The 26700-nt window shown below is 49.7% G+C and overlaps 2 protein-coding genes across 7 annotated transcripts in view; both read left to right on the top strand.

The window, feature by feature from the left end:
* The window catches only part of DLGAP4 (discs, large (Drosophila) homolog-associated protein 4), a 212668-nt gene extending 204246 nt beyond the window's left edge, over nt 1-8422 (top strand). For 5 of the 6 annotated variants that reach the window (XM_008568557.1, XM_008568698.1, XM_008568420.1 and 2 more), the window contains 3 exons: nt 4347-4438; nt 5635-5790; nt 6573-8422. In XM_008568557.1, the coding sequence (XP_008566779.1) occupies nt 4347-4438; nt 5635-5790; nt 6573-6791 (467 nt within the window). In that variant the 3' untranslated portion in view covers nt 6792-8422. Of the gene's footprint in view, nt 1-4346; nt 4439-5634; nt 5862-6572 lie in introns of all 6 variants that reach the window. The other variant, XM_008568631.1, reaches the window with a different exon arrangement.
* A 9200-nt stretch (nt 8423-17622) lies between these two features.
* MYL9 (myosin, light chain 9, regulatory) lies at nt 17623-25326 on the top strand. Its single transcript, XM_008568314.1, has 4 exons — nt 17623-17698; nt 21021-21230; nt 23518-23679; nt 24548-25326. Exons 2-4 carry the CDS (start codon nt 21047-21049, stop codon nt 24718-24720), a joined length of 519 nt encoding a protein of 172 aa, XP_008566536.1. The 5' UTR covers nt 17623-17698; nt 21021-21046; the 3' UTR covers nt 24721-25326.
* Nucleotides 25327-26700: the final 1374 nt, after the last annotated feature.

Raw genomic sequence — 26700 nt, 5'->3', positions numbered from 1 at the left:
GTGTAGGGATCCAAACCCATGGCCTTGATGTTATCAGCACCACACACTCCCAAATGAGCCACAGGCTGGCCCTGTGATTGTCATTTTCTGGATTTCAGATGCAGGACTCCCTGAAGGAGTCAAGGTCGAGTGGTAGTGAACTCTCATAGTTTTTATCTGGGAAATACACTATTTCTCCTTCATTTCTAAAGGGTATAGGCTCCCTGGGTATAGTATTCTTGGCTGGCAGTTTTTTCTTTTAGTATTTTGAATGTATCATCCCATTCTCTTCTGGCCTATAGTTTCTGTTGAGAAGTCTGCTATTAGTCTGATAGGGACTCCCTTACAGGTAGCCTGATGTTTATCTCCTCCCATTTTTAGGATTCTCTCTTTGTCTTTTGCCAGTTTAACTGGTAATGTGCCTCAGAGAGGACCTTTTTGGATTGAATTTGTTTGGAGATCTTTGAGCCTCCTGAATCTGAACATCCATGTCTCTCTGTACACCTGGGATATTTTCCACTATTATTTTGTTGAATATTTTTTCAATGCCTTTTCCTTTCTCCTTCCCTTCAAGAATACCCATGATTAGGATGTTTGTGCACTTAAGGTTGTCTGCTATCTTTCTTAGATTTTCTTCATTTTTTAAACTTATTTTTTCTTTTGTCCACCTGAGTTATTTCAAAGAGACTGTCTTCAAGATCAGAAATTCTTTCTTCTGCTTGCTCTAGCCTGCTGCTTAAGCTCTCAGTTGTATTTTTTCTTTCATTGAATGCCTTCTTCAGTTCCATGAGTTCTGCTACATTCTTTTTTTAAAGTGTTAGTCTCTTTGTAAATTTCCTCCTCCATATCCTGGATAGTTTTGTTCAATCCATGGTATCATCTAACTGTAACTTCTTATATCATTGAATTTCCTTATGTTTTTTACTCAATTCTTTTTTAGTCATTTCAAGGGTTTCCTGCTCTGTGGGGTCTGGTACTTGAGAGTTATTGTATTCCTTTGGTGGCTTCATATTTTCTTGTTTTTCTTTGTATTTCTAGTATCTCTAACATTGATGTCATCTGGTAGAGCAGTTGTTTCTTCTATTACTCTCCTTGCCTGGCCTCCACTGGTGACCCTCCTTTTATCAGTGCAGTCAAGTGGTCAGTGGTCTGCCTGCCCAATGGCAGTGACTGCTGCTTTGATAACAGGCCACCCTTGCGGCAGTGGTGGCTTTGGTGGGCTACCTATGTGGCAGCAGTGACAGGCTGCTCACACAACAGTGGTAGCTGCCTGGTGGTGCCAGTGGTGGCAACTGCAGCAGTGGCGGTTACAGCAGTGGCCCACATGGCATCAGTGTCTGCAGTGTCCACAGTGGTGGAGTTACCTCATAGTGGCAGCAGCAGCAGCACCAACAGCTGCCTCCCCTGCATCTGCAGTGTCCTTGGTGACAGCACGGTAACCTCGTGGGGGTGGCAGGGGCACCAGCAGCTGCAACTGTTTCCCCTCACATCTGTGAGGTGTCCGCAGTGGCAGTGGGGTTACCTCGTGGCCACAGCAATGGCGGCTGCCTCCCTTACATCTGCGGAGTCTGCGGCTGCAGTGACGGGTAACCTGCAAGACTGCTGCTTTGTAATGTGTACGGTTCAGGGACCATATAATGGCTCTAGCAACTGTGGCAGAAGTGGTGGTGGGCCTGTTTCAGTTCACCTTTTTTAGGCTAGTCAAGTAGACCAGTGGGTATGGAGAAGGAACAAAGACATCTGTAACTGGTTGTGATCAAGTAGTTGCAAACACCACTGCACTTGGACTCAGACCATTTGTTTTTTGGGGTTTTTTTGTTGTTGCTGCTGGCCTGTACAAGGATCTGAACCCTTGACCTTGGTGTCATTGGCTGTTCTCTTTTAAAGCAATAGATGCACGTTCTTTCTCTTCCATGTCTCTCAATCTCTTTCTATTTGATAGTCTCTCCCTTTTAATACATTTTATTTCCATTCTACATAAACCAAGCCCAGGACACATCCCCACTATCTATTCTGGAGGCATTTTATTCCCCCCAGTTTAGCTATTTAACCAAGCAGTTTAAGTGTTTTGTACAGGAAGCTTTTTCAGTCCTACTCTCTCTGTTCTTACTCCTAGAGAGTTTTTGGCAGGGTTTTAATCTATGTGCCACTTCTAGTGTGGCTCTTGTTTCTGTGTTGGCCTGATTTTTCTTTTGCTCTAGTTCCAGAGCTCCTGTTTTATTTCCTTCCATTGCCTTACACATTCTCTTTGGAGCACCTCTATCTGTGCTTTGAACTTTTCTTTTACATATTCATGGCTAAATACCACATATTCATATACATGGCTAAATACCACAATTTTCATCTATTCTGTGACAGCAATTTTCTGGTAAATGTTCATGTGCCATTTGCTGTTTCTGTAACACCTTTGTTTAGCTCCTGTGTCAGATCCTTTTTAATTACTGTATTAATCTGTTTTTGTGTTGCTATAACAATACCTGAGACTGGGTAATTTATAAAGAATAGAGGTTTATTTGGCTCACGATTCTGGGACAGCTGCATCTGTCACAGGCCTCAGGCTGCATCTACTCATGGCGGTAGGCAGCAAGCAGATCATATGGCAAGAGGAAGCGAGAGAGGGAGGAGGTGCCAGGGTCATGCATTCCTTCATTCACTCATTTATTATTTATTTATTTATTTTAAAGATGGCCGGTAAGGGAATCTTAACCCTTGACTTGGTGTTGTCAGCACTGTGCTCTCCCAAGTGAGCCACGGGCCAGCCCTGGTGCCAGGGTCATTTAAACAACCAGCTTTCATGGGAACTAATAAAGCAAGAACTCACAACTCTCTCCCCACGCCCCCCACCCAGGCTGAGCATTAACCCATTCATGAGGGATCCGCCCCCGTGACTCAAAACAGTTTCTAACACTGCCGCATTGGGGATCAAATTTCCACGAGTTCTAGGAGGACAGTACATCCAAACTCCATCAATTACTAATTTCTTAATGAGATGAATTCTTCCTTGGTGAACTCCCATAAGTAGATCATAGTCGGAAAAGGGCCAGCACTGTGTCCCAGGCTAGCAGGAATTCTTATGCATAGTGGGCATGGGTGCCTGGGTGAGTTTTGTTACCCTCTTCATTTCTCCAGGCAACTACAGGGCTGCTTACAATGCAACCCCTTCTCCCCCAATTCTCCTTGGTGCTGAACCAGGAAAAGCTCCTGCTGCAGTCCACACCCCTTTTTTATATCAAATAAGAGATTGCTGGCCTTTCTCTCTCCTTAGGGTGTGTCGTTTACTTTGGAAAACTCAAACCTGCCACCTTTATGAGCCCTCCTTGTGTGTCTGTCACTGTACCTGGAAGCCTTCCTCATACACTAAGCTTCAGAGTTTTGTCAAACACAACATGCATTTCTACTTCTCCAGTGATTTCTAAGGGAGTTGGGAAGGTAGTATTGTCTTTATGCCACCACTTTAAAACTGGAAGTCACACTGAAAGATCAACCTTGTATTCCTAGGCTAAACATTCATGGTTAGGATGTTTATTTTTATTTTTATTTATTTATTTTTTTAAAGATGACCGGTAAGGGGATCTTAACCCTTGACTTGGTGTTGTCAGCACCACACTCTCCTAGATGACCGGTAAGGGGATCTTAACCCTTGACTTGGTGTTGTCAGCACCACACTCTCCTAGATGACCGGTAAGGGGATCTTAACCCTTGACTTGGTGTTGTCAGCACCACACTCTCCTCAGTGAGCCACAGGCCGGCCCTAGGATGTTTATTTTTTAAAATGATTCTATTTGCTTATATTTTAATTAAGACTTTTTTTTTTTAGCTTTAATAATGAAAGTGGTCTATTCTTGGCATTTCCTTTCTGCTCTCAGGGTTCCTGAAATAAGTTGTATCATTTTCCATGTTTATTTAATTTAATAGTTTGAATGTATAAGACAGGGATTATCTGTTCCTTGAAGGTTTTGTAAAACCTCACCTGTAATACTACTTAGGCCTGGTTCCTTTGTCTGGGAAGATTTTTTAACTTCTGCTTCACTTTTTAAAAAATACTTATTGGTCTAGTCAGATTTTCTATTTGGTAGTTTATGTTTTTCTGGACAATTTTCCATTTAATCTGTTTTCAAATTTATTGCCATAAAATTTCCTTAGGAACTAGGGGATGGAGTTATCTATATTGTTGCATTTTTCTCACTGAGAGTGGATTAATATGTAAATAAAATGAAGATCCACTGCCATCACCAAATAATGATCTATATCCTGAGGTGGGGCAGGGGAGATGAAAGCTGTGACCCTGATCCCACCTTCTACCCCAACAACCCTGTGCTCTGCTAAATCAGTCTTTTATCAGTCTTTTTCCACCTTCTCTGTCTCAGTCTTAGGAAAAGTCCTCAGTGCTGTGGGCAGTGCCCAGCTACTTATGTCCCAGAAATTCCAGCAGTTCCGGGGCCTCTGTGAGCAAAACTTGGTGAGTAGTATTCTTTCTCCATAGCAGAGCTTCCAGCCTTTGGCTGCCCACCAGATTCCCCCACTGGATTGGGCCTGTGCACCAGCCTGCCCCTCTAAGCCTCTGTGATCTACTCCATAACATGGGGAAGCTACTGCTTCCTCATGGCATTGGAAAGATGATGGCAATACCTGCCTATGCCCAGCACAGGAAAGGTGCCAGGCGTGGTCCTTTCAGATCTACTAATACCTTTGCAAGAGAGAACTGAACTCTAGGTAAAAACAGCCACATGAAAGTCAGTTAGCACTGATTTATTTACATAAAACATATTCTATATCTAAGAAGACATGCAAGGTAAGAACTAAAGAAATACCAGCACTAGGCTTGTGGGTTTCCCTCTGCCTTCCCCTTACCTGTTAGGAGGGCTTGCCCTTGTGGGCCAGCAGCAGAGTCCTGGGCAGCTTTTCCTATGGAAGTTTCTCTCTAGTGAGGGGCTGTGTACTCCTAGGGGTGGGGCAGTGGAGTATTTGTCTCCAGGACCTATAGGGATTCAGAGGTTATGTTGTCATGGAACAGAGTGATGGGAGGGAAACAACATGGACTCTGTGATCATACCCACCTGGGGGTGAAGCAGGTTTCTTCCCACTTCACTGTAGGACCGTGGCCAGGAACTTCTGTTTCCTCCCTGTAAAATGAGAAGAGTTGGGGGCCAGCCTGTGGCTCACTTGGGAGAGTGTGGTGCTGATAACACCAAGGCCACAGGTTTGGATCCCTATATAGGGATGGCCGGTTAGCTCACTTGGGAGAGCGTGGTGCTGACAACACCAAGTCAAGGTTTACGATCCACTTACCGGTCATCTTTTTTTAAAAAAAGGAGAGAACAGTTGTCCACTTGGCATACACTGAGGACATGCATGCCTTCCTCACTGTAGCCCTCCAGTGATGGCCCTGGCAATGGCCTCAGTCCACATGTATGTGTAGGGCCTCTCTCATGATGAGACTGTCCCCTCCTCCCAAGGATCCCCACCCTCAGGGCTGACATTGACCAGGATCTGGCTCCATTCACTCATACAGATACTGACCCATATACTGGGAATAAGGGAGCAAGACTAGACCTCGAGAGCCCACAACCAGTGTTGGCAAGGAACCATGCTCAGGATGGGAATCAGGAAGAGCCTCCACCTTGTTGCCCCCACTGATCCCCGTCTGTCCCACAGAACCCAGACGCCAACCCACGTCCAACAGCCCAGGACCTGGCAGGGTTCTGGGACCTGCTACAGCTGTCCATCGAGGACATCAGCATGAAGTTTGATGAACTCTACCACCTCAAGGCCAACAGCTGGCAGCTGGTGGAGACCCCCGAGAAGAGGAAGGTGAGCATGGAGCAGTGCGGAGGGGAAGTCCAGGGACAAATTCCTGGTCGGCAGTAACGCTGCCCACATCGGTCAGTGCTGCTTGGCTCACTTCTCCGTGTGTCGTCTTTGAGCTGGGGGCTCACGTCCATCACTGTGTGGGGTCTGCGCTTGGCCCTAGTCCAGCATGCGCTTGCTGTGTGTAGTTGAGGCTGCCCCTGAAGCATGCCCTGCCCTGCACGTTCAGAAAAGCAGGTCCTGGGGGAGACACGCCCACACCCTCAAGCAAGAGGCAGCAAAATGGTCCCTTTTCCTGCAATGTGGACCAGTTCAGCCTCCTATGGAGGTCAGCTTCTTCCCTGGGGCTCAAGCTTCCTTCTGTAAACCAGTGGAACCCAGTGACCCCTTAATGGTTTTTGGACTGTGGCCTTTGAAAGTTCTAGTCCCCTAGATAGCATGTAGAATGTGACCTGGGAGTCAGAAGCCCTAAACTTAAGCCCCATCTCAGGCTAGTTCCTGAGTCTCAGGCTCACAATCATTCAAAGCAGGGGTGGGAACAGGTGATCTGTCCTTTCTTGCTAGAATGTTCTAGGATTCTAAGCTTGCTTTTTGCTCCTATACCTTGTGCCTTTCCCACTATCATCGCTTCTTGTGGCTTCCTGATTCCAAACGTGTGTTGCTTGTGCCCATGTGGGGAGGCTGGGGGGAGAGACTCCAGCTGCTAGCATCTGGTGGGGGGAAGTGCCACCCAAGACGTGGCACCTTTATTATATTTTTGTTCCTTCCTCACTGTCTCACTAAAGGAAGAGAAGAAACCACCCCCTCCGGTCCCAAAGAAGCCAGCCAAATCTAAGCCGGCAGTGAGCCGTGACAAGGCCTCAGACACAGGGGACAAGCAGCGTCAGGAGGCCCGCAAGAGACTCCTGGCAGCCAAGCGGGCAGCTTCTGTGCGGCAGAACTCAGCCACAGAGAGCGCGGACAGCATCGAGATTTATGTCCCTGAGGCCCAGACCAGGCTCTAAGACCATGAAGGAGGATGGAAACCATTTTACTTCATTAAAAACACATGCAACACATAAACTAAATGCGAATGGGACAAAATTTTTCTCAACCTTTAGTATGGTTATTCTGTCCAGAGACCCTGAGCCAACTTTCAAATTGATACATACAAGGGCTCACAATTTGGCTTTTTTGGGTCCCTCCCAGCTTTAGGTTTATGAAGACTTCTCACACAAAAAAGGTCAACAAAAAACATAAAACCAGAAAAATGTCTTTTCCTCTTGCTGGCCGTGGCGGACTAGATAGATGGACTTCGGCAACTCCCCAGCCCAGCCTCCAGACTGCAGTCTTTTTACCTGTTCTATCTAATGAGAACTTAAACTAGCTTGTTTACAAAACGATGATAGTCCAAGGACAGCCTTGGGCACCTGCCCTGTCCTTCCTTCTTTTCCTGGCTACTCCTGCTCTGACCTTGGATTTTTCATTCTTGTGTTTTTCTCTTTTCCCTACAGAGCTCACACAGGGGTCACCATGCTGGCTAGCAGCTTTCTGGCTATTGGCCCTTGTGTGGTTGAGGGCCCAGATGACAGAGGGATGGACATGTATCCCTTCCCTCTCCACCCCCCCCATGTGCTCACACACAATCTCACACGCAAAGATGGAGGTCCCTCTTGAGGCTAGCAGCCCTGCCACTGTGACCCGCCTGCCCTGGCAGTCAGGTAGGACTTGCCTCGGAGCAGATGAAGGTTTTAGTCTTTGGGAGGAAATAAGATGAAGCCACAGTTATAACACTCCAGACTCCCCTCCCTTTTCTTCTCTCCAGCCCCTTCCTCCTTCGGCAGAAGAAAGTTTAGGACTCAGAGTGGCTTCCAGGACACTGGAGAAAGGGACTCCATTTTCCCCGTCCTCGGCCGCACCTGTGTACAGCACCTGAGGGGCGGGCAGCGGGGTCTGTACGTATGTGTACATATGCACATAGACCTTAGAGTGTATATTTAACAAGCCCATCTGCTCACCCATGCCCGCCACCGCCACTGGCTCTCGAGGCACCTGGCAGGAGGCAGGTGTGTGAATAGCATATATTTTTACATGTACTATACCTAGGTGTGTGTACACGTGTGTGTAAAAATATATAACTTGTGTGTAAGCAGCCTTTTTTTTTTTTTTTTTTTTTGGTTTCCCCTGCTCCCCATCTGCCCAGCCTCTGAGTTTTCTGTTCTGTTCTTTTTTTTTTTTTAACCACAGTCATCCTCCTCTCTCCCTGCCCCCATCCCCACTCCCAGGGTGTCATGAGCCCTGAGCTGCAGTGGCCCAGCCTGCAAGGCAGGGTGGGGAGGACAAGGCTGGGGCAGGCCATTAGGGCGGGGGCCAAGCCCGGCGGCAGTGAACTCAGTACGCGAGGGGCTGCTCTATACTGTGTATACGACTATGGCATGGGAGACATCCTCTTGTCCAGCACCTGCTGCGGGGGTAGGGGGCCCTGTGTGAACCGAGGGCCTGCTCTGGGGCCCCATTCCAGCTTGGCCGCCGTCTGTGACCTTGGGCAAGTCACTTGACCTCTGTGTGCCTCAACTTCCTCCTCTGTAAAATGGGGACAGTCCCTGCCCCTCCCTACCTCACAGGCATGTTGTGAGAATAAATGAGGTAACGTGTACCAAGGGCTCATGGTGTTATTGTAGTGTGATGGGCCAGGCTGGGGTAAGTAGGGTGGAGTGAACGCCCCTGGGAAACCGAGCCAGACCCCCCCTCCCAAAAGGCAGCTCTTTAAAGACAGCTGACTTGAGTGCAAACCATAATTCCACATCTGTCATGCACCAGCTCAGTGATCCTAGGCAAGCAACTAAGCTCACCACCTCCTCATCTGAAAAATGAATGCACGACGTTTACCTGACCAGCTTCCCATAAGAAATAAGTGCTTCATAAGTAGGTGCTGTTATCAATAGAGCCAGGCTGGGCTACAAAAGGCCACCCTAGCTGACCACTCCCCCGCTCCACAGACCCAACCTCTGCTTGCACAGCCGGCATGGGGATGCAGTGCCCGCAGCTGCTACATCCACTTTGACGACTGCACACACTAGATACATTTACTGAGCACCTACTCCACAGGCCCAGTGCCAGTCTGTGGCAGGCATTCACAGAGCTTGCTCTGGTGGAGGAGATAGACACTAAACATGGCGTAGACGAGTTCAAGTCTACGACAGGTGGCAGAAAACCAGACATAGGAATGAGGCTGCAGGAGCCCGGGGCAGTGCCACTAGACCCAGTCTGGGCAGCAGTACTCTGGTCAAGACCAGAAGGACAAGTGGGAATTAACCAGCTTTGGGGGATGGGCATGGAAGTGGCTGGGGAAAGTGCAGTCCAGGCAGACGGAACAGGGTACCAATCCCCAGTGGTAGGAACATGCCTTTTAGAAAGTTCCTGGACCAGGCTCTGGAGCCATGAACACCTATTCTCTCTTGGCTCAAGCAAGCCAAGATGCCAGTGACCTCAGGCCCTGGGGATGCACAGACCCTTCCCAGGAGCCTCGTTCAGGCTGCCAAGCCCAACCCAACCTTGTGGGCCGGATCCCCATGCTGAGAGCAGCTTGCCCTCGTCCTGGATCCCAATACACCTGTTAGTGGCAGCTGAGCATCCAGTGGCTATCGGTGGCTTTTTTGAACTCCTGGGGCTGGTGCCTTGATGTACCTATCCCTGTCCTGAGACCCCATAGGGGTGACTTGAAGGGTAAGTGAAGAGGTTTTGGGTCACACTGGGCCTAGTCTGCATTTCTGCATCCAACACTGAGCCAGGCACTGAGAGGAATGAGTGAATGCAGAGAGGACGACAGGCTGGACTGGAGGGCCACCAGCAGCAGGGCCCTGAGGGTTAGATCTGGGTCTCAGGGAAAAATCCTGTGCTCCCTGTATCAGAAGCACAGGATGGGGCCGGCCCGTGGCTCACTCGGTAGAGTGCAGTGCTAATAACACCAAGGCCCCGGGTTCGGATCCCACATAGGGATGACCGGTTCGCTCACTGGCCGAGCGTGGTGGTGACAACACCAAGTCAAGGGTTAAGATCCCCTTACCGGTCATCTTTAAAAAAAAAGAAGCACAGGATGGGGTGGGGGGCCTCCAATTTGCAGAATCTGGGCTCCTACTCCCACCCCTCCTGGTGCAGAAGCAGAGGGACCACCCCCAAGTTAAAGGAGTAATGTAATGAGCTCCATACATCCTTTAACAGGAATCACCAGTTGTTAGCATTTTGCCATATTTTTGTTGTTGTTCTTACATACACACACATAACAGTTTTCCCTGAGCTATTATTTAGAAGTAAGACAGAGCATGCAGAGCCTGCATGGGTAAATGCTGTTGAGGACACACCAACTGAGATGAAGTCTCTACGACCAGCAGCAGAATGGGGCTTATAAGAGATATATACAATCAGTTGTGTCTCCTGCCCATCTGAAACTGGGGCCGATCTGCAAAACCAGCATGGTGTCTGCTGCTATTCCTGACCCTTGCATATGGCAGACAGAGGGAACTTTTCAAAATGCAAGTTAGGTTTCATCATCTTGCTTAGGACCTTTCACAGTCTGCCCATTGCCTGTGGGAGAAAATCCAGCCTCTTCGGCAGACAGAGGGAACTTTTCAAAATGCAAGTTAGGTTTCATCATCTTGCTTAGGACCTTTCGCAGTCTGCCCATTGCCTGTGGGAGAAAATCCAGCCTCTTCACCTTGGACTTGGAAGTCACTATCCACCTTTCTAGATGCACCTCCAGAGAGAGCCCACCCCCTGCACAGGGTGCTGTGGCTCTCCCGCCAGTGCATTCAGCATCTGCTCTTTCCTCGGTTCTCAGGGGAGCTGGCATTTCCTCAGGGAAACCCTCCCAAAGCACGTGGGCCAGGCCAGTCGGTGCCAGCCCCCTGCTCGCCACGTGTAGCAGTTACTTTTCTCTGTTGTTATGTGAAGATACTTTTATCTGTGTGATTATATGGGAATATCTGTCTCCACCCATGAAAGCAGGAATCAAGTTTTTTCACCATGTCTCAGCGCCTAGCATAGAAAAGAGCCTCAAGAACAATTTCCTAAATGAAGGACCTTGGTGGGGGGGCAGGTACTTCGCAGAGATGGCAGTATTTGAACTGGGCTTTGGAGGATGAGCAGGAGTTCTCTGAGGTGGCGCGAAAGGCACAGTGAGCACAGAGGCGGGTGTGAGGCTGTGCTGCTGCTCAGGGAGGGTGGTGCCCAACAGGCCTTGAATGCCAGGTTAAGAAGTAAAACTTTCACCACAGCAAGCTGTAAATGGAACAGGGACACTTCCTGCCTCAGAACCTGCCTCAATGGAGCCATGATGCTCTCTGGACCCAGCCAGCACCTGGGTCTGTCCCCAAAATGTGGCAGCAGAGACCAGGCCTGGTGAAGCTGCTGTGGCCAACAGGGGACATTGGCTTTGGAGACCTTCAGCTGCCTTACAGCTTTAAGTTTCTGTAGGCTGACAACTCCTACATCTAAATCCACAACCTGTATCCTTCCCTGAACTCCACACTTGCCACTTAATATCTCTACTTGTATGTCCAATAAGTAATTTCCAAATTAACATGTCTACCAATGTGCTGGCCAGTTAGCTCAGTCGGTTAGAGCACAGCCTGTAATGCCAAGGTCACAGGTTCGGATCCTTATACTGACCAGCCGCCAAAAAAAAACCCAATAAAACATGTCTACCAACTAATAAAAGGAGGAAAAACTTAAAAGGAGTAAGACAATCACCATTTGGCAACCATCATCGTAATAACTGAATCATCAGAGGCTGTTAAAAATAGGGGGTGAAAGTTCAATGAGGAACAGAATATCCAGTCTCAAAGTAGCACCCCATAAATTACTTACTAATGAATGTATTAGTTACAAAAGGGAAAAGTTGTAACTCGATGATGGATAAACCTCGCAGACGCTACCATAACTAGGTGGTCGAAGTTAACATTACCAGTGATGGAAAGAACTAATATGTCTTCTCATACTGCCATGGTATTCTATAAGCTGAAGCTATTCTTGAGAGAGCACAAAGTAACTGGCCTGGACTCCAAAAACATCAGTGTTGTGGACGACAAAGAAAAGGTAAGGAACAGTTCCAAATTAAGAGACTAAAGACATCTCAATAGGTACAGAAAAAGCATTTGACAAATCCCAACACCCTTGCACGATAAAAACACTCAACAATCTAGGAATGAAGGAGAGCTTCCTCAAGCTATAAAGGGCATTTACAAAAAAGAAAATAAAAATCAAAAAAGAAAAAAAAAATAAAGGGCATCTATAAAAAATCCACAGTCAACATCATATTTAATGGTAAAAGACAAAGCTTTCCCCTAAGATCAGAAACAAGACAAGGATGTCCTCCCTCACTGCTTCTATTCAACATTGAACTAGAAGTTCCAGCCAGGGTAATTAGGCAAGGAAATAATTTTTAAAATAAATAAAAATTAAAAATTAACGTAAATAAGTGGCTGATTGGAAAGTAAGAAGCAAAACTATCTCTATTTGTAGACAACATAATTTTTCATGTAAAAAATCCTAAGGTATCTACAAAAGAAGTATTAGAGTTAATAAAGGACTTCAGCAAGGTTGCTGGATACATCAGTATACAAAAAGTAACTATTTCTATATATAACTGTAATATAATAAAAAATAAATGTTATTTTATAAATGGTCTTTGTCCCTGGTTGCTGGCACATAGCTTTTAAAACTTTTGGAATCTCCAGAGTGATAAGAGTGTCTTTTGTATGCTAATGAGATGACTGGTGGCTGGGGGTCCCTAGACAGCTTCAGGTTGAGGGCAGATCACCAAAAAGACCAAAACATGATTAGAGGGGATGTTTAGGGCCCACACCAAGCTCCAGGAGGGGAGAGACTGATTAGATCCCCCACCAACCTCCAGGAGGAGAGAGAGGCTGGAGATAGAGTTAATCACCAATGGCCAATGATTTATTCAATCACACATGTGTAATGTAACCTCCATAAAGACCCCATACCACAGGGTTTGGAGAGCTCTGGGTTGGGGAGCACATCTGGGAGGGTGGCAAGCCTGGAGAGGGCATGGAAGCTCCACCCCCCCATCCCCAATACCTTGCCCTATACGTCTCTTCCATTTGACTGTCCTGAGTTGTATTCTGCATAATGAACCTGTAACAGTAAGTAATCTGTTTTCCTGAGTTCTGTGAACTATTCTAGCAAATTATTAAACATGGGAGAGGGTTGTGGGAACCCCTGATTTATACAAAGTTGGACAGAAGTGTGGGTAACTGGGGACTCAATACTTGCAACTGGTGTCTGAAGTGAAGGCAGCCTTGTGGGACTGAACCCTTAAATCTGTGCAGTCTGATGCTCATTCCAGGTAGTGTCAGAATTGAAATGAATTGTAGGATACCCAGTTGGTGTCTAGAGTTGAAGAACTGGTTGGTGTGAGGAAAAGTTCCACACATTTGGTGTCAGAAGTATCATGAGTAAAAACAGTTCAACTACCAATGAACACTATGAAAGTGAAATTAAGAAAATGATTCCATATAATACCATCAAAAAGAATAAAATACTATGGAATAAGTTTAACAAAAGCAGATCTGCACACTGAAAACTACAAAACATCACTGAGAGAAATTTTAAAAGATAGAAGTAAATGGAAAGGCATCACAAACTGGAAAACTAAAAATTGTTAAGATGGCAATACTCCCCCAAACTAATCTGCAGATTCAACATAATCCTTATCAAAATCCCTGCTCCCTTTTCTGCAGAAATTGACAAGCTGATCCTAAAATTCATATGGAAATTCAAAAGGCCTTGAATAGCCAAAACACTCTTGAACAAAGTTGGATGGCACACTTCCCAATTTCAAAACTTACTACAAAACTAAAGTAATCAAGATTGTACAGTACTAGCATTGGATAGACAGACATAAAATAAAGTTTAGAGTCCAAAAATAAACCCATACACTTATAGACATCTGATTTCTAATAATGATGCCAAGACAATTCAGTGGGGAAAGAAGTCTCAACAAATGGTGCTGGGACAACTGGATATACAAATGCAAAAAAAAGGAAATTGGACCCTTACCTCACAACACATGCAAAATTAACTCAAAGTAGATTAAAGACCTAATTTAAGAACTAAAACCATAAAACTCTTAGAAGAAAACATAGGTGTACATTTTCATGACCTTGGATTAGGCTATGCTTTTTTGGACATGCCACCAAAAGCACAAGCAACCAAAGAAAAAATAGATAAACTAAACTTCAAAGTTAAAAACATTAGTGCATCAAAGAGCACTATCAAGAAAACAAAAAGATAATCCACAGAATGGGACAAAACATTTGCAAATCATACATCTGATAAGGTTATAATAGCTAGAGTACTATAAGTTGTAAGAACTCTTACAACTCAACAACAAAAAGACAACCAAACTTTAAAATGGAAAAAGATCTAAATAGACACTTCTCTAAAGAAGATATACAGATGTCCAATAAGCATACGAAAAGATGTTCAACATCATTAGTCTCTAGAGAAATGCAAATCAAAACCACAATGAAATACCACTTTATACCTAATAGGATGGCTAGAATCAAAAAGACAAGTGGGCTGGCCAGTTAGCTCAGTCGGTGAACAAGGTATTATAATATCAGGTCAAGGATTCAGATCCCCATACCAGTCAGCTGCCCCCCCCCCCCAAAAAAAAAAAAAAGTGTTGGTGAGGAAGTAAAGAAATTGGAACCCTCATACACTGCTGATGGAAACTGAAAATGCTGCAGCACTGTGGAAAACAATTTGGGAGTTCCTTAAAAGGTCAAACAGAGTAACCATATGACCCAGCAATTCTGCTCTTAGGTATATACCCAACAGAGTGAAAACATACATCCACATATAAACTTATAAGCAAATGTTTATAGCAGCATTATTCTATAATAGGCAAAAGTGGAAAAAACCCAAATGTCCATTGTGAACTATGCATAAAACAAATGTACTTCACAGGGACTGGTTTTCCAAAGCCTCTGTTGTAAGATAAAAAATTGTAATACAGCAAGGTTGCTGGCTCAAAGACAGGTTACTGATTGATGTGTAAAGATACTGGGAAATTGCTGCAAGAAAAGAATGTTTGCTAAAATCAAACTTTTGTTAGTGGATCGAATTAATTGCATTATAGAATATCACCTTGCCTTTCTTACCAGCTTCTATTGTTAAAATTGTTAAACTGTACTTAGCAAAAACCCCACCTATGTTCTCTTCCTGTAACTTCCTGGTCTGGAGAATAAATGCGGGAAGAGAACCCCAATTCATGGTTAATTTCCCAAATGGGAGGAATGCCTCGCTCTTGAGGGTTCTGGGAGATTAACCCCTTTTCGGGGCTTCTCACTGCTCAGAAGAGATGGGCTTTGAGTAATCTTTGGTGGCTCCGTCACCCAAGGGAAAAGGGGTGACAAATCCACGGGAGGCAAAGCAACAGTCCATCAACTGATGAATGCATAAACTGAAAGTGGTATGCCATACGATGTAATACTATTTGGCAATAAAAAGAATGAAGTACTGGTACATGCTACAATACAGGTGAACCTTGAAAACATTATGCTAAGTGAAAGAAGCCAGATACAAGAGGTCATCATTGTATGATTCCATTTGTATGAAATTTCCAGAGTAAGCAAATCGATAGAGACAGAAAGTAGATCAGTAGTTGCCAGAGGCTGGGATGAGAGGAGAATAGGGAGTAACTGCTAATGGGTACAGGGTTTCTTTTTGGGGCAATGAAAATGTTCTAGGATTATACAGTGGTGATGGTTGTATAACTTTGTAGATATAATAAAACTAATGAATTGTACACTTCAAAAGGTTAATTTTATAGTAGGTAAATTGTATCAATTTAAATTTTCTTTAAAACACTCATTAAGATGGCTATTACGGTTAAAAAAAAAAAAACAGGAAGTACAAGTGTCAGCACAGATGTGAAGAAACTGGAACCCCTGTGCACTGATGGGAATGTAAAACGGTGCAGCCACTGTGGAAAACAGTGCTTGCAGTTTCTCAACGAATTGAAAATAGAATAACCATATGATCCAGCAATTCCACTTCTGGGCATATACCCAAAAGAATTGAAAATAAGAACTTGAGATATTTGTACACCCATGTTCATAGCAGCATTATTCACAATAGCTAAATGAATGGATGAGCAAAATACGGTATATACATACAATGGAATATTATTTAACTTTTAAAAGGAAGGAAATTCTGATATATTTCCTTCCTAGAGGAATGAACCCTGAAGACATTATGCTAAGTGAAATAAGCCAGTCACAAAAGGACAAACACAGTCTGATTCCACTTATATGAGGTGCCTGGAGTAGTCAACTTCATAGAGACTGAAAGTAGAATGGGGGTTGCCAGGGGCCAGGAGAAGGCAGATGGGGAGTTACTAACTGTTCAATGTGTACAGTTTCAGTTTGGGAAGATGAAAAAGTTCTGGAAACAGATGGTGGTGATGACTGCACAACAAAGAGTACTTAATGCCACTCGACTGTATACTTAAAAATGGCTAACACGGTAAGATTTGTTATGTACATTTTACTTCAAAAACAAACAGAAAAAACAGAGTCTGATGTTCAGGATCATGATCTCAGATTGGATCCTGCACCAGAAAAAATTTCTATGAAAGACATTATTACTGTGATAACCGGCACAACGTGAACATAGGTGGTAAATTGATTCTGCTGGTGAAATTTTATTGAAGTCTGTACACTGGTAGATAATTAAATCAATGTTAAAATTTTCCTGATTTTGATCATTGTGCTATAGATATGTCACAAAGAAATTCCTTTTTAGGAAATACTGAATTATTTAGGGATAAAGGGCATGACGTATGCAAGCTGCTCTCAAATAGTGGGGGGCTAATAAACACAAAGGACATGCAGAGAAAGAAGAGAATATAACAAAGCCAAAAGGTAATGGAAGAATCTAGATGAAGGTATGCAGGAGCTCTTTGTACAATTTCTGTAACTTTACTGTAAGTCTGAAATTGTTTCAAAATAAAAAGTTTTCAAAAATTAATGTTCAAAACAGAACATCTGATCTCTCCCAAAACCTGCTCCACCCACAGCCACCCATCTTAGAACATGCCAGCTCTGTCCCTCGGACTCTTCCCGCACCGCACCGGTTCCAGGCCATCCTCAACTTCGAAACAATTCCGGAAGCCCACGCCTCCCAGCACCTCCACTGCTATCCCGCTGGCTGGATCATCTTTCTGAACAGCTTCTGCTCTCCCTGCTTCCACCCCTTGGCCCCTTGGGTGTATTCCCAACACAGCACCCAGAAGGAGCCAGTTAAAACCTAAGCCAGATGTTGTCACCCCTCTGCTCAGAACTCTCCAGCGTCTTGGACTACAAGGAGCCACTGGAGAGGTCCCCACTGTTGGCTCCCCACCGCGTTTCCCCAGCACCCAGCCCTGCGCCCAACGGGACAAGTAACCGGGTGTCGGAAAGTTCTCCCGGGAAGTCCCGTGTCGGCCCCTGGCGTGAGGACGGCGGGTCCTCTGGGACTAGGAGACGGGCGCGGGCAGCAGTCAGGGGAAGGCGGGAGTGGGCCTGAGAGCTGGAGGCCCCGGGGGCCCAGAGAGACCCCCTCCCTCTGCCTCTTCGCCCCAGCCCCTCCCCTCCGACGACAGGGAGGCCCCCATTGTCAGAGCCCGGAGTTGGGAACCAGCCATGAAGGGGGCTCACCCAGGAGCGCGCCCGCCTCCCAGCCGGTGGGTGGAGGCCAAATAAGGCCGGGCAGCCCCGCGGCCCGCCCCGCCCTGCGGCCGGCCGCACATTCTTCTGCCTTGTAAGGCCCGGCTGCCCCGGCGCCGCCCCCGCCACCCCAGCCCAGACCCGAAGGCCCGGCCCGGCCCGTGGCTCCACGCACCCAGCGAGCGCCTTCTCCGCACCAGGTGGGAGCCCGTCCGGGGCCGGGGCCGGGGCCGGGGCGTCTAGAGTGGGAGGGCTGCCTCCATGGGGGCTGGGGCACGCCCCAGGGGCCGGGATGTCGGAGGTCTGCAGGGCGACGGGCAGTGGCGTGGCCTGGGGCTGGCAGCAGCGAAACTGTTCCGGGCTCTGGGAACCAGGGGCCGTTTGGGGAGGGAAGGGGACTGTCCAGGCTCTGCCTGCTTTGCTAAAGAGGCTGGAGAGGCCAAGCCCAGAGCTCCGGGCTGCCTCAGAGGGGGTGCGCTTGCCATGTGTGTCACTGAGGAGGGAACTGAGCCCTGTCAGGCTCCATGCCCCTCCAGAGCATCCGTCCCCTGCCCCACCCCACACCCTTGGTCAGGAGAGCAGGATGGAGACCAGGGGAGGTCCCCCCCCCACACACACACCCCAGGTGCTGTGCGCCATGGACCCAGGCTTCCCCTCTCTGGTCCATCTGCCTATCTGTGCCTGTGGGTGGTGAAGTGCTGCTATGGCCCTGCGGACTCACTCCTAGGGGGCCGACAAGGACGCAGGGTGGGGAGAGTTGGTCCCTGCTCCTTCCCAGCCCTCCACATGCTCTGGCTGCTCTCAGGGAAGTTGTGTAGCTCAGCCTCAGGTGAGGTAAGCTCACGGGCATGTGGCATTACCCAGCCATACAGGCTATGGTGCAATGGGGTGAGCCTAGGTCTCTGCTGTCATGGTGGGACTTCAGACACCAGTTAGGGGGAGGTGGCATCTAGTCAGCGACAGGCCAAGTACCAGCTATGTCTGATCCCAGGTGTCTAGGACACCCAGGAGGGGAAGGTGATGGCTCCATGGGTATAGGCCCAGCTCATCCCTGACCCCAGCCCCTCAACCAAGCCTAGAAACCGCTTGTGGTCACACAGAGCCCTTAGCCCCTCACTGCCATGGGCCCAGTGAGCCTCTAACGATAGGTGTTTCCATTGCTCACGCCTGGAGGGAAGCAAGGGCCAAACTGGCCACCACCAACCCAAACCTAGCCATGGTCCTGGCTTCCAGGTGGCCTCTACCCCTCTCAAGGGCACACCACTTCCCTTCTTGGGCCTGTTTTTCTAACTGCACAGTGGCAGGCATCCACCCCAACCCTGCTTCCCAAGACTGCTAGGATGGACATGGCGGCCTCATGCAAACCCTCAAGTTCAGTGCTCTCAGCCATGTCATGGCTCCACAACAGAAGAGGGTGAGGCTAGGCTGGCCATGAAGGCAGAGGGGCCCACCCAGTCTCAGAAAGCAGTGGTGAGCCTGCCCATGCTTGCCCTAGAGCTTTGCAGACAGGAGGGTGGCAGTGACAGTGATGACCATCACAGCCTCTGCTGGGCACAGTGGACTTCCCATCTGTGGATGACCTGTGGGTGTCATGAGCCAAAGTTTCTAGAGAATACTGGGCTCAGGGAAGGATCAGGCCCCTCCAAACCGCAAGAGAGGAGGGGTCAGCTTCTAGGGACAATGGCGCTCCCTGCCCTCAGCAGCTTCTTACTCCCACCCTAAACCATGTGAGAAACACCGAGGGCCAGGTGTGTCGGTCCTGGGATGCAGGCAGCCATTGTCTCATGGCTACAGGCGGCGTGGCCCTGGGGATGGGCTGGGGCTGGCCAGGATCCCAGCTCAGGGTTTAGGATCTCAAAGGCCAAGGACCAAGAATGACTTGAACAGGGTCATAGGATGAAGGCTCGGAAACAAGTCAAGGAGCACTCCCAATCACACAATTTGGGGTGAAAAACAGGCAGCACAGGCAGAGAAGGCTTCTCTGAGGCCTGGACCAAGGGGCTCAGGGCAGAGAAAAGAGGGTACAGCAACCCTGGGACCTCAGCCAGACCCCCCACTGCCCCAGCTGAGGGGAAGAAGGTACTAGGTCTTCAGGTACATAGTCCCCACAAGCAATGACAGGCTTCAGGGAGAGTCCCTTGCCTGGCCTCAGTTTCCCCATGTGTACAGTTGCCCTGGCACGAGCATCTGTTAGCCTCACCATAGACTGCAGTTGGTACAAATCTGGGATTCATGCCGGCCTTGAACACAAGGGAGAGAGAGATCTTTAAGTGTTAATTGTCAAAGCAAGGGTGGGGGAACAGTTCCCCGAGAGGGTGTTTTAAAAACTGGGCTGGAGAAGGAAGAACACCGTAGGAGGAGGGACCAAGTCTGGGAGTGTCCAGGGAACAGCTTGGCAGGATGGCAGGATGGCAGATCGCAGGGGGGTGCTATGGTCAATCAGAGACAGAGGGCCAGGAGGGTTCACACAGGGCCTTGAATGCCAGGCTGCAGGGCCAGACTTACTCTGGGACGCAGCAGGAACCTCCAAGGGCTTCCAAGTGTCAGGTGCAGGTCTGGGTCTATGGGATGGGAGAGAATGGCTGAAGACTAAGAGGCCAGATCTAAACAGGGTGACAAGGAGCTGGGTTTCTCAGCCTGAGTGAGCCTTATGCCCCCATAAGCACTGGGGAGTGAGAACGAGAAGCAGGGCCCAGGATCGGTCTATCACCCACGTCAAGGTTAGTCAAGCTCCCTGAAGTGGGCGGGTGGCGGGTAGCCAGCCACAGACTCCCAGAACCTTGAGAGAGCAGAGTGGGCAGGGCCGAGGGCTGGGGGTGGAGGGCAGAGGACAAAGAATGTCAGGAACGTGGGGCTGCTGATCCAGCCCCTTCCTGCAGGGCCCAGGAGCCTGGATGGCAGTCCTCACTGCCTCCCACATGTCAACATACCTTGTCACTTGGAGAGAGAGAGAGATGGACAGTGTAAATACTATTAAGGATTAAAGGAGATAAAGCATGTTAATGGTTGGCACCAAGCCCAATCCTAAGTCTTTTACCCAAACAGGCACAGCAAAAATAGCTTATTCTGTGCCTGGTGCCATTCCAGGGGCTTTTCAGGCACTAAGACAGTTAATCCCTACTGCTGGGCACTCCTCATGTTCCCTGGGCTTGAAAGGTACAGGAGGGTGTTCAAGAGCACAAAAAGAGGGCCGGCCCGTGGCTCACTCGGGAGAGTGTGGTGCTGATAACACCAAGGCCACAGGTTCGGATCCTATATAGGGATGGCTGGTTCGCTCACTGGCTGAGCGTGGTGCTGACAACACCAAGTCAAGGGTTAAGATCCCCTTACCGGTCATCTTTAAAAAAAAAAAAAAAATGAGCACAGAGAGCCCACACTTGCCTGCTTTTGTAAAGAACTCAGTAACCAGAGCCCCCAGACTGGGGGAGCCCTTGAATGCCAGGCCCAGGAACTGAAAGCCAGTCTGGGGAAGGCAGGAAGATTCCCTGGCCCAGAATCATATGTCCCCACCCCTTCCTGCAGGGCAGCCCCATCCACCTGAAGCCAAGATGTCCAGCAAGCGGGCCAAGGCCAAGACCACCAAGAAGCGGCCACAGCGAGCCACATCCAATGTCTTCGCCATGTTTGACCAGTCCCAGATCCAGGAGTTTAAGGAGGCCTTCAACATGATTGACCAGAACCGTGACGGCTTCATTGACAAAGAGGACCTGCATGACATGCTGGCCTCGATGGGTGAGTAGGGACAGGGTAGGATGGGCGGGATCTAAGTGGGGCCCAGGCAGGGGCTGCTCATGACTTACGGAGCATTTTCTGTGGAGCGAGCCATGGGGTTCCCACCATAGAAAGTAGCTGCCAATACTTCATCCATTTAACAGATAGGGAAACTGAGGCACCAAGAAGTTCAGGTATTTGCCTGGGATCCAGCACAGCATTTGAACCTAGACAGGCTGACTCCAGAATGGGACTGTCTTGGGCCCATTTGTACATTGGGCTGTGCGGTAATATTTCATTTAAAGAAAGGAATCAGCAGCTAAATGAAAGTTGGAGCTACACAGACTTTCTATTATACAGATGGGGAAATAGAGACCTAAAGCGGAGGCCAGAGCACCTCTCCTTCAGAGGTCACCCATCCCAGGCTCTCAGAGCTTCACTGACTCCAGTGACTTCCCCAGATTCAGGATCATACAGCTGAAAGGGCTCAGAAACCAAGTCCAATTTGCCATTGCTCAGATGGGAAAACTGAGGCCCAGAGGCACAGCCTCCACACTCCAGCTTGTGGCCCTGACCCCATATCCCTCCCCATGTGCTGGCCACAGACAATCTCCCTCAACTCCAGTTCTCACCCCAGGTGAGAGCATCCAGACCAGACACTGGCTGGGGCAGGAAGAGTCTGGCATCAGAGGAGGCAGCCATGTGACAGTCAAGCCACGCACTCTGGGGCCAGACAGCCTTGACTCGGTCCCTGGCACTGCCCCGTGCCTGTTTCCCTCCCTGTGTAATGGTGACTGTGGCCCTTGTGTGCACCCACAGGTGTCTGGGGAGGATGTGACAGTCAAGCCACGCACTCTGGGGCCAGACAGCCTTGACTCGGTCCCTGGCACTGCCCCATGCCTGTTTCCCTCCCTGTGTAATGGTGACTGTGGCCCTTGTGTGCACCCACAGGTGTCTGGGGAGGACCAGGCAACCCTGAGTGGGAGGGTTGACATAGGACACTGTCCCCACCCTAGACACCAGACCCCTCCCAGCTTTGGGCTGGCTCACTTGAGAGTTCCCTTTCCCAGGAGGGTCACCCAGCAGGAAGTGAACTCCAGCGATGTCATCTGGGACCCTCCCGGCTTCGTGGAAGGGCAAGACTGAGGCCCACTGAAGAGAGGGGTGGCCCTAAATGCCCCACTGGGGTCATGATGTCACCATTCCTCTCAGGCCTCAGCTTCCCTGGCCATCCTGTAGGGACAGTCGGGTACATGAGGCTCCGAGATGTGAAGACTCCTTTCCATTTACAAGGCAGCACCCTGCACCCAGGACCCTAAACCCCTGATACTCGATGACAGCCCTGGACATCTACTGAGAAAAATACACACTCATGTTTGTAGCTCATGTCAGCACATATGCAGATCAGTCATAGCCTTCTGGTTAAGAACATCATCATCAGGTTAAAGAAAAAGACAAGAGCAGCAAATAAAATAAAAATAGTAATAATAAGCTCTTTAGGTTTTATCTTAAATCTCAAAGCAATCCTCTTGGATAGACATGATTATCATTTCCACTCTACAAATGAGGAGACTGAAGCTCAGAGAGGTGAAGTAATTTGCCCAAGGTCACGCAGCTTCTAGTGGTAGAGCTGGGCTATGAGCCAGAAGTTGATTCCAGAGTCTACAGGCCTATGCCAATCATTGTTATGAGTGTTTTGCAACCATTGTCTTATTCATTGTCACAGTTCTCCTAAGAGATAAGGGAAACTGAGGCACAGAGCTGGGATTCAAATCTAGGCCTGTGTGACACCAAAGCTCACTGATTTAACCATTTTTGAAACTGTGCCTGGAATTTGGGGTGAGGCTGCCAGGGTTCAAATGCTGGCTCCACTCCTTATTCGCTGCGTGACCTTGGACAAGGCACCTCCCCTCTCTACTTTGGGTCCCACACCTGTGAAGTAGGGGTAAGAATGCTGACCTCACAGGGTGCCAAAGTTAAATACAATAAGGCACGTGGCGCACCATACACAGAGAGCAGTCAGCAGACGGTCACTCAACACACTTGAGAGAGCGTTACCTGTTGCTGATATCCAGACCCGAGGAGGGCACTGGCCAAGGCAGCAGGGACTCCTGGCATCCACTGCTGTGTGCCCAGGAGCAGTCAGAAAACGGTCCCAGCACCAAGCTTTACAGTTTACAAAAAGTACCATTTCCTGTCTGTGGGACCCTCACACAGGGCCGGGAAAGAAAGGGACGGGAGATGGGATTTGCCCAGGCTGGGGCCAGAGGGCCTGAGGACAGCAGACAGAGTGCCCCTCCCACCACAGGGAAGAACCCCACGGACGAATACCTGGAGGGCATGATGAGCGAGGCCCCGGGGCCCATCAACTTCACCATGTTCCTCACCATGTTTGGGGAGAAGCTCAACGGCACGGACCCCGAGGACGTGATCCGCAATGCCTTCGCCTGCTTCGACGAGGAGGCCTCGGGTGAGGCCTGTGATGGGCTGAGCACCCCACGGGGTGCCGTGCGTGCAAGTGGGGCAGGCTGGGGCTGGCAGTGGTGGGGCCCAGCCGCCCTGCGCCTTCAGGGCCCCATTCCCAAAGGCCAGATCAGATGGCGCTCACCTGGTTTCTGTTGCCAGAACTATCGAAGCCAAGCCACTTCCTTGTTTTGTCCCCAAATGCCAGCCCCACCTCCACCAAGGCTTCCTACTTTTCAGTCTCACCTGTTAGCCCAACACGCACGCACTCTCTCTGCTTTAGACCTTCCCAAAAATCAAACCACTTCATGCCCTTCTTGCTGACAAGGTACAGAACCCAGCCCCCACCCCCAGATCTTCCAAGGGACTTTCTGTCCCACAGCTAGTTTTTCCCAGGGACACACAGAGCAATGATGGCAATAGTAACATTTCTCAGGGACACAGGCACACCACAGGACTCAGCCTGTCCTGAACATTTTCCTGACTATCTTCGAAGTCCCCCACCAGGCTGGCATATGTTCATCCCCATTTTCCAGATCAAGTAGGCACAGAGAGGCTAAGTACCTTGCCCAAGGTTACACGGCAAGGGCAGTGGAACTCCGGAGCCCATTCTCCGCTGGCTGCACTCACAACCACGACGCCCCTACAGACACACCCTGCAGACAGTCCCACTGCAGAACTCCTCCCTCTGGGCCCTGGCAAGCCCTCCCCGCCCATGTCCTCATCCCTTGAACTGGCCAGAGTCTAGGATTGTGTCTTCCCAGCCCCTCCCCTGCCATGAGCACTGCAAGGGCTGGTGGTGGACCTAGGGGTGGGAGGTGCTGGATGGGTCCCAGCCCAGGTCCTTGCTCTCATGGACCCCACTCTTCTCCCAGGTTTTATCCACGAGGACCACCTACGGGAGCTGCTCACCACCATGGGTGACCGATTCACTGATGAGGAAGTGGACGAGATGTACCGCGAGGCACCCATTGATAAGAAAGGCAACTTCAACTACGTGGAGTTCACCCGCATCCTCAAACACGGCGCCAAGGACAAAGACGACTAGGCCACCCTAGCCCTCCTAACACCAAGTCCCTTCCCCAGTCACCCCACACACACTCCCCTGTACCAGCTCCATGCCCGCGACCCTGTGGGACCCTCTCAGGGGGTCCTCCCTTTGAGGGGTGAGGGTCCCAGGTCCCAATGGAGGAAATGGGCCAAGTGGTGCCAGGCAAGGGGCACAGAGCCAGCTTGAGGCAGATGTCCCCACCATGACCTCAGAGGCCTGGAAGGGAGGCTGTGGCCCCTCCAGGGAAGGACCATCTTCTGGGCAGATGGGCCAGAGGGTAGGACCTGGAGGCATTGAGGGAGGCCCCAAAGGAGAGTCCGGGCCTCTGCTGTGGCCTGCTCGCTCCTGGGCTGCCCCCAGGAGGAAGGGATCCTGTGTCCTGGTATCAGACACCACGTCATGTGCATCCCCACACTCACACACGAGCTCACTAAGGTCCCCTCTCAGAGGGCAGACCGCCAGACCCCTCCCTTACGCCCTGTCCTGCCACCAGAGCACCCGCCCCCACCACGGGAGTGTGCACAAGACGACGCATGTAGAGGGGATATGTGTCCCAGGAGGCAGAATCTCCAATAGAAGGATGAGCACGGCTTCGGGTCTGTGTGTCTGTGCTTGTGGTGAAACTGGGGACCCCCTAGGCCCCAAACACCTTCCCTCCTTCTCCCACTCCCTATGGCTGCCTTGATCCTGGCCAGAGGATGGGCAACACCGGCCAGGGGGGGAAGTAGACAGAGGGGAGCGGGCCTCCTGGACGGGAAAAGGCAGAGTGGGGAGCACCCATCCAGGAATCGCCACAGCCAATCCCAGTGGAGGGGTCTGGGCCTCTGATGGGGTAGAGATCAAGGTCATACAGCCATCAGGAGCAGAGCCTAGATCTCCGGTCACAATGCTCTGGGAAAGCCAGGTGGTCCTGGAAGAACAGGGAGGCATTGGGAACAGTGATGAGGTGGCTGTCCCAGTGGCTCACGGGTGGAGGTGAGAACCAACGGGCTTAACAGCTCCATCTGCCCCCCTCCCCCATTCAGCACCTGGCTGCACCCTCAGCAGCAGGAGCAGCTGCTCCACAGGCCACAGCCTTTTATGTCCCATATGTATGCAGGTGGGCAGGGCCAGGACCCCAGCTACATTTTAATGACAGGGACACTGCCAACAATGCCTGGGACATAGGAGGGACAGAAATGTTGGCTGAACAACCAGAGAGCCAAGAGTGGCAGGGACTGCCTGAGGTCACGCAGTGGGGCTGGGGCAGAGGGAGGACCAAACTACAGCCTTTGGACCCTGGACCTGCCATGGGGCTCAGGTTGGGACTGTACATATGCCCCCAAGCCCAGCAAAGATCAAGGAGCTGTTGCTGGACCCAGCTTGGTCCTGCTGCCTTCTGAGAAGGCACCCAGCACCCATCCTCCCACCAGCCACAGCACACAGTAAAGGTCCGAGGTCAGAGCCAAGGAGCGCTGGGTGTCAAGGGTCCCTGCACCAGACCAGGAGGCCCTAACAGGTCTCAGCCCCACCTGGGCACCAGGCCCCTCCCAACCAGGCCCTGGTCAGAGCCCAGGTGAAACTCCTCATCTTGGCTCCAAATTGAGCCCTACAAGTCCCTGACCTCAAATCCAGATAAGCCAGCCCCAAACAAGTTCCAAACCAGGCCCAAATACTGTCCCAGACTCAGTCCCAACCACACCATCCACCCTGGCCCCAGACTGTGGGCCTCCAGCTCCACACAGGGCCCTGAGTGACCCTCAGCCTGGCCACCTCCTCACTGCTGCCAGCCTCGAGGGAGGGGCTGTACTGGGACTGGGGGCTCTGGGTGTCTCTCACAGCACTGACCACACATGTCCAATGCCAGGCTCACAAGACAAGACCTCGCGGCAGAGCCACTGCAGCACCAGAGGCCTTCCTGGAAGGACGTGTCATCAGAAACAAACTGCCCTTAGATTCCAGGCCCCAGTTTGTGATCCTTTCACAAGCCTACCAGCC

The sequence above is a fragment of the Galeopterus variegatus genome, unplaced genomic scaffold (genome assembly GCF_000696425.1).
Source record: "Galeopterus variegatus unplaced genomic scaffold, G_variegatus-3.0.2 Scaffold3, whole genome shotgun sequence".
Taxonomy (NCBI): domain Eukaryota; kingdom Metazoa; phylum Chordata; class Mammalia; order Dermoptera; family Cynocephalidae; genus Galeopterus; species Galeopterus variegatus.
Note: the sequence above shows the minus strand (reverse complement) of the source record. Positions and strands in the feature narration are given on the sequence as shown.

Excerpts from the sequence above, each read along its gene's own strand:
- MYL9 (XM_008568314.1), top strand. The coding sequence starts at position 21,047 with ATGTCCAGCAAGCGGGCCAAGGCCAAGACCACCAAGAAGCGGCCACAG. Across the intron at positions 21,231-23,517 it reads TGACATGCTGGCCTCGATGG|GGAAGAACCCCACGGACGAA; the intron begins GTGAGTAGGGAC and ends CTCCCACCACAG. Across the intron at positions 23,680-24,547 it reads CTTCGACGAGGAGGCCTCGG|GTTTTATCCACGAGGACCAC; the intron begins GTGAGGCCTGTG and ends CTCTTCTCCCAG.